We start from the raw sequence: 7,810 nt of genomic DNA, 5'->3' as shown, positions 1-7,810 counted from the left end.
AAATACCCAAAGAAGGAAGAGAAATGGGTTTTATTTATTATTATACTTTTAGTGTATATGTGTGTGTATATATATATATATATACACACACACACACACCCTTTAAAAGTATTGTTTATTTTAATATTTGTGGTACTATAAATGTATGCATTATTTTGAACTTTATTGCTTGTAATTCTTTGTGTTTTCCAAATACCCAAAGAAGGAAGAGAAATGGGTTTTATTTCTTTTTCACTAGCAGCATCGCATCCAGGGCAAGTCCGCTTTTCCTGTCTCCTGTGGGCTGCCACACCCCTGCTTATCTGCTCTTCTGAACTGGGGGGTTGGGTTTCAGGGCTCTTAAGCTTATGCTAGTGCATTTAGGACACTTTGTTCCAGGGTTTGGTTCTATAAATGGATGGGCCCCAGCTCTTGAGAAATTGGATTGCCCGTGACAGTTTAGGTTCAGAGGATCTTAGAGAACTGAGCTTAGACTCATCAAATGACATTGCCTTTGACAAACTTCCCTCGATGGGATTCTCATTATCTTGTGTATAAAGGGAGGGAGGCAAGAGCACTTTTGTTACTGTTAAGGAGTTACAGAGAATTATGTGACAGTGCTTGTTTTTGTTTTTTTTTAACCCTTTTTTTCTTTCTCCCTGTGTCCCCAGCTGGCCCTGAAGGATCCTGTCCACACAGTGTCCCTGCAGCAGTTCATCTACGAGAAGCTCAAGGCACAGCAGGAGCTGTTGGGCGAACAAGGCTTCCAGTCACTCATGGAAACCGTGGACACAGAGATTGTCACCCAGCTGCAGGAGTTTCTGCAGGGATTCTAAGAGCACACGCTAACATTGTGGCCGCCTCCCCTTCCTGAAACACCGAATCACCCAGCCTGCCATCTGTCCCGAGAGCCTGCTGCCGTGGTGGAGAAATCACTTGTGTTTGAAAATAAAGAAACAAAGACCATAGACTTTTTTTAACTACACAATTCAAGGAATAAGTGTAAGATGCCACATAGCTAAAATCACAAACCTATTCCTCGGAAGAATTTAATTTTATATTTATGAGGGGCCCTGTGTTTGCTAGATAACATTTGATGACAATAGTTTAGTTCCTGTTAAGAGAAGAAACTTTGATTCTCTTAATCATGTATTCTTAACACTTGAGAAGATGAAGTTAATGTCTGAGATTTTTGCAATCAAAATTGGTCACATTTGGCTATCTTTACCGTTAAGGTAATGAAACTAAAGGTTTGAAAAATGACGAAGTTATTCAGATGATGCATCTAAAAGAATTTTTCACACTAGGCAAAGAAATACATAAATATGGAGAAGTACATATTACTAAGATTATCTTGCAAAGGGATTGTTTTCATCTCACGTAGAAAACGAGTTTTATCAGACAGGCTTTTATTCTCTATGACAATAATTTGATACGGAAATCAGAGGTTTTTTGTTGTTGTTGTTGTTGTTGTTGTTGTTTTCCCCTCAAGTTTTCATAACTCTATTTAGTCTTCACACACACATTGTAAGGCCTGCAAAAGTGAACCGGTGGTACCGTGGTTACCAGGCGGGAGACCTCTGCTCATGTTTGGCCCTAGTCCTTTGCCACTCGTGAAGGCCAGCTGCTCTGTGGGCACCGAGAAGGGCCAGGCAGCCCACTTCCTGACTGTGCTGCGACCTGACTCACAGGCTGTTCCACACGCACCCAGCTCGATTGCTCCTTGGGTGTGCACGTGTGCGCGTGCATGTGAGTCAGGACCTCTGTGGCCTGGGTGGTCCTCGGGACCCACCAGCAGCCCCCAGGCTGGGGCTGAACTTCATAGGCAGATGCCTGCCAGAGCATCAGGGTACTGACAGACAGGACTAGTCTCCCTTCCTCCCCCTGCACGCCGTACCAGAAAGGGGAGAGGAGAGAAAGAAGCCTTACTTTGTTTCACTTGCCATTTATTGTCTGAAAGGTGTGATGTATTTTTCAGGAAATAATCAAAAGCAAGGTTGTAAAATGTTTGCTCTTTCGATAGAAAGTTGGGTACAGTATGTAACACTGTGGGAAACCCACTGCCCCTGCGCGAGCTGTGGAACCCAGAATAGATAAAAATGTTTGGTGTTTTCACCAAGAGAAAGAAAATAGGGGCTCAATTAAATTTTCTGAACATACCTCACCTTTGACTGATTAGTCTTTTGTTCTTGCTCCCCAGAATGAAATGAGTTCATAACATTAAAGGGACGCAGTCTCTCACACTGCCGCGGTGGCTCATTGCGAACAGGTGGCAGTGCTGTACGGAGTAAAACCTGGTTCACCTTTGAGTGTACCCTTTTCACTTAAAGACTGAAAGCTGCGTCTGTAGGAAATGCCCTCATTAGTGTTCCTGTCTCACCTAAGACACATGGCTTCGGCTGGTTGCCAAGCGTGGGACCCACCAGCCTCAAGCGAGCGTGCGTTCTGCGGTAGCTGTGGGATGCTCAGCTCTCCCAACGACAAGTCTGACTGCAGTGCTGTCCAATCTTCTAAACAGCGACTTTGTAAAAAATAATTTAACAGCCCCTCTTAGGGAAAAATGGCTTAATTTTAAAAAACATTAACATGAGCTTTATAAATAGCTTGGAAGAAAAATCTTATATTTAAAATTTTTTAATGTTGAATGGAAACATAATATGTTGTCATTGATGTTCAGAATTTTATTCATTAAACCAACTTAACTAGGCTTTGGGTTGAACTGTGGCTCCTGATACAAGATAATGATTATTTCTATTCTTAAATATACTTGCTTTTCTATTTATTTTCTATTTAAACAATGGCATCTGGTCTTTGCAAAAGGCCCTTGTGGTTAACAATACTGTTCTAAACAGAAAATCATCTAAACCCACTGCCATCTCGTCGGTTCGTGCTCACTGCTGGGTTTCCGCGACCCGAGGGTTTATGGGAACGGATTGCCTCATCTTTCTCCCAAAGAACATGTGGTTGGTTTGAAATGCTGGCCTTGTGGTTAACCTAACCCACACCTCCATTAGGACTCCACTCTTAATTGGTTTTCATTGTTTATTAACCTTTCTTCCCTCTCCTGCCAGTCCAATTCAAGAAGCTACATTATACATGATAAAATTTCTGAATTCCTAGAAAGTCACCTTAGATAATGATTTTACCTATTCGTTCTATTACTTTCTGATTTCCTTCCTTGCTAGACATTGTGCTAAATGTGGGATTAGAGCAGTCACTCACCTTCAAGAAGCTTCGAAACTCAAGAACACAGACGGTCATCCTGACACAGAAGCGTTCTAATGGAAGTGTATGTGCAGGAGCACTGGGGATGGGAGGTACTATGTTCCCAAACTGCTGTCCCTAAAATCCATCCTCAAACAGCCTAGTATAGAGACGGTATTTAAAAGTAAATTTTACTGTGGAACTGCTTTCTGACGCCCAACTTGGCTATGTGGAATTACTCTGACATAGGAAATCACTGATTTGGGAAACAAAAATATTGGATTTCTAACCACACACTGAAGCCCTAATCTCATAAATTACAGCATATACTAAATAAAGGTAATGGTCTTCTGCAGGTGAACAAAAATTTTTTAAATGATTGATGAGTGGATGAAAAAAATGTTTGTCATGGAAAACAAGGTACTTTTCTTTCCCCAACTTAAAAAATTATTTCTTAAACCTATAGAAGCATCGAGAGAATAGTATAATGCCAAATACCTTTTTGATCTGTCTGGACAAATGTGCGCCTTAGAGGGAAGGATGATATACTTTGGACATGTTGTCAGGAGAGATCAGTGGAGATGGACGTCGTGCCTGTAAAAATGAAGGAAAAAAATAAACGGCCCTCAACAAGATAGATTGTTACCTACAGCAGGCTCGGGCACAGGCACAGTTGCGAGGCTAGTGCAGGACTGGGCAGTGTTCGTCCTGTTGTACAGATAGTTGCTATGGGCTGGGACCAACTCAGTGGCGCTTACCACCACCAGCACCACCAATGTGTATTGTGTTGAATCATTTGAAATAACACTTGACCATCCCTAATACAAGAGGAAGTCAAAAAGTTCATGGAAATATTCCTTTATCTTTTAATTCCATTTTCCACAAACTTTCTGAAGCCCTTCATACTTTGCAAATACCTCCTAACGATGGTATTCCTTTCCTTAGCCAGGTTCACACACCACAGTTGCTCTCGCCATTAAGCCAATTCCAAAGCACCTGCTGTAGAATAGAGGGCAGTGTGCCCTCTATCCAAAGCTGTGATTCTTGAGAGAAGCTGGCCCCGCCCCCCACCACCCTGTTTTCCTCTGTGGAGGGACTGGTGTGGACAAACCACTAGCCTTTTGAGTAGCAGCTGAGCCCCTGGTTCCTTAATATTTAAGTCAGAATAATTATTTTTTTCTGTCATTGTTAATTTTTAAGAATCCAAGCCAGGTGCTTTGTAGAATGCCTTTTTATCGGAGTTTTCTCATTTAATTCAGTTTAAATGTTTTTGGTGACAAGAATACGTAGGTGATGTTGTATGAAGTAGCTTCCAAAAAATTGTGGAATAATGGAATTAGAAGATAATGGAGTTTTCCAAGAACTTTTATGAGTCACACTGTATATACTTTGTTGCATCTGATGAACCACAAAACCAAACCTGTTCCACCTCAAGTTTATTCCCCCTCCTGGTGACCCTGTGTTACAGGTGGAGCTGCAATCAGGAAGCAGGTACATAAAAACGAGTTAGGTTAGATGATCAGATTGTAAGAATAATCTTTTATAAATGATCATTACCACCTTAGAAGTTTCCACTGGGTGGGTGTTTAGGGTTTCACTTGCTTTAGAGCTCTTAGCAATACCCATTGTAGCCTTTTCAAGCTGTCAAAATATTCTGCAATTACATTTTAACCTAGAAAAGCATGGTGAGCTACAGAAAAAGTCTACCGAACCTGCTAATCTGTGGCAGTTACATAATCTCCTGTCAACTTGAGTGAAGGGGTGGAGTCTAGCCTGTCAGTCTGGTCATAGCCAATGAGGCCTCTGTGTGGGCATGGCCTTCTGAGGATTCGGGGAACTCCTGTCTTCCTCCCTGGAGGCGGGACACACACAGTTTCACCATTCTGTGGACAAGCCACATGAAGTTATGCGGATGGCAGCCAGAGCCCTGGAGCTGGAGGAGCCACATGGAGAGCTGCGTCAGTGCTGAGATGCTTCCACAAGACTTTTCACCCTCTGGCCTATCTGGGCTAATACTGACCTTATGGACTTGATGTGTGCTGGGCCTGGATGTTCTCTTAATATACAGTTACTCTTGGATATGAAACACACACATATGAGTGTCTCTAAACTTTGTTTTTTTTTCTTGGACACACTTTTTACCCAAGAGTCAGGCCCCCGTCGTTTTCAGAGTGTGTAGTTCTTAGTGAATACCAGCAAATCCCAAACTCCACAGCAAGCACAGACTCACGATCAAAATGCCTTTTTTGCTATTTGTAAACAGAGGCAAATACACAACGGCATTTTCTTTTCAGTGCCTCCTATGGAGACTGAATTGGAAACAGAGACCAGCCAGGTTGTGGACGCTTGGTGTGGTTTAAGATAGCAGTCACCATCTCTTCATGGAGAGCAAAGGATCTTACTTCAGGTCAGGCTTTGAACCCAGTATCGGTGAAACTAACATCTGCTGAGAAGGCACTTTTCAAGCCACCTTTCCCTTTAAGAAAATGCATCTTGCCCGAAACGTCCAAATTATCCTGACCTGGTGTCTCCTAAGTGTAAAAGCCAATCCATTTCTGCTGTGGAGCTTGGATTCTTTCCCCAGCCCCATGCAGCTTATGTGCAGTGGAACTTGGGAGCCCTTGGGGCGAAATGTTTCCCAGGGAAAAAGGCTCTAGCCCAAGATTTCTCCTCCCCTACTTTTTCAGGGCTGGAGGGACTCTTGATGGTGTAGTGCTCTTGGATAAAGTTCAGAACTTGAGAGTCGTTGATTACATTTTTCATTTTTTCCTCTTGAAATATTTCTTTAGAAATGAAGAGTACATGATTAGTCCCAAATCTTGAATGAGCAAGATTTGCTCATAGTTCCAGAAAATGCCTGCATTCCAAGTCTGCTGGACCTGTTGGAATTTCCATAGCCAAGCGTGCTTTGAAAAACTGCCTTTTGCCAGAAGGAATGTACTGATGTCTGATGATTATCCAGCCCTTTTTCCCTCAAAGGGAAACATTGATTTTCATGCCACTTTAATTTCCCAGTGGGGTAAAAATAGATCCAAATGACTGCTAGAACAGATATGTGTTCAATGAAGCTTAAACTCTTTATACCTGTCTGCCACTAAGCAGATGGGTTTCAAGTGGTAAACTGGCCTTTTGGCTAGAATTTGATTTGTTGGAGATTTTTCTTGCAAGGGGTTAAAGCAGAAAAGTCCACAGCAGGGACTGTCAGCAGTCTTGCAAGCAAGCTTTTATTTTTCCTCAGTAGCTTTAACCTGAAGCTAGTTCGGCATCTAATTTCAAAAGGGGCATGTCATTTCCACAGCGAGCTCGAGGCTAGCCCTTAAGTGACTTTTTCATTTATTTTTTATAACGAACAGTGCAACTTAAGCAATAATCTCAAAGACCAAAACTTTTTGATTGACAGGCAAGTCGTAGCTCTCCAAAGTGTTTTCCTGAGCATGGAGGCATTGTATTGACAGCAAGCCAGGGAAGGGAGGCTATTGTCAGGGCTGGAGGTAATTGCAAACTAATTGTGCTGTATTTCGACAGGGCTCCTCAGTGTCATTATTTATTTAGGCTTCTGTTTGTTTGGGTTTTGATCGAAAGAAAAGCACACATCTTGCACTGTCTCTGGCACTGAAATCAATGCTGTGAAAGGCCTTTTCCTTTCAGTCTCGTGTATGTACTTGACTTACAGCACAGTGCCACTGGGGGTGCTGAGCGATGTGAGCAAATCCAATCTGGTATTATGTTTGCTAGATAGGCATGGTAAAGAGAACTGTAATGCAGAAACTCAAATGTGCCGAAACAATCATTTAGGGAAATTGATGTCTGTCAAAGATTTTTCTTTCTGTTGTTGTTTTTAATGCTTTTTGAAAGGCTCCTCCTTGGAGATATCACATAGGATTTCAGAGCAAGAACGGAACCAGAGATCTATTTTCATCGTATAATTTCAGAGGAGGGACCTGACCCAGCAAGGTAGGAACTAAAGCTGAGACCTTGGAACTGCCATTTATGTTTTTCATAAAATATTTTTAGTGGTTCCCCTAGAGTTTACAATATACATTCATAACCATTAAATGGCACTTTTCACTTGGCCTGGACTGCAGCTGCCTTCTCATCCCGCAGACATTGCCGCCACTCCTTACACTTGTCTCTAGTTTATAACGGAGGAAGAGGTGACATCATTGGCAATGAAATGCAGCGCATGAAGGGACCCCACCTAGGCATTAGCGAGCTCAACTGGCCATTTGGAATGATATCACAGTAATCATCCAAAAGGACATTTCAAGATCTTTCTAGAAGTACATTGTGGCTGTCATAGGCTTATGTCTATATATCTACTAGGAAGTCCAGTTAATACAAATATGTTTCAAATTTACACACCAACCACTAAGGCCAATGATGAAGAAATGGAAAAATTCTAATGTCTTCAGTCTGAAATTGATCAAACATGCAATTAAGATACTCGGATAATTTGTGATTTGAATGCAAAAGTTGGAAATAAAATAGAAGGAACAGTCGTTGCAAAATATCGCCTTGGTGATCGAAACAAATCTGGAGATTGCATGATAGAATTTTACAAGTCCAATGACTTCTTTTTTGCTAAAACCTTTTTAAAAAATCATTTTATTGGGGGCTCATACAACTC

The 7,810-nt window shown here is 41.8% G+C and overlaps 1 protein-coding gene across 3 annotated transcripts in view; it reads left to right on the top strand.

Annotated features, from left to right (window-relative positions):
- Positions 1–2,143, top strand: part of IPO11 (importin 11) — a 200,547-nt gene extending 198,404 nt beyond the window's left edge. For all 3 annotated transcript variants that reach the window (XM_045285112.1, XM_045285111.1, XM_004703583.2), the window contains one exon: positions 651–2,143. In XM_045285112.1, coding sequence (XP_045141047.1) covers positions 651–815 — 165 coding nt within the window. In that variant the 3' untranslated portion in view covers positions 816–2,143. The remainder of the gene's footprint in view (positions 1–650) is intronic.
- The last annotated feature ends 5,667 nt before the right edge of the window (positions 2,144–7,810 follow it).

The sequence above is a fragment of the Echinops telfairi genome, unplaced genomic scaffold (genome assembly GCF_000313985.2).
Source record: "Echinops telfairi isolate 266 unplaced genomic scaffold, ASM31398v2 ScPeMD7_7469;HRSCAF=8507_1, whole genome shotgun sequence".
Taxonomy (NCBI): domain Eukaryota; kingdom Metazoa; phylum Chordata; class Mammalia; order Afrosoricida; family Tenrecidae; genus Echinops; species Echinops telfairi.
The sequence above is the reverse complement of the archived record's forward strand: the minus strand, read 5'-3'. Positions and strand labels throughout refer to the sequence as shown.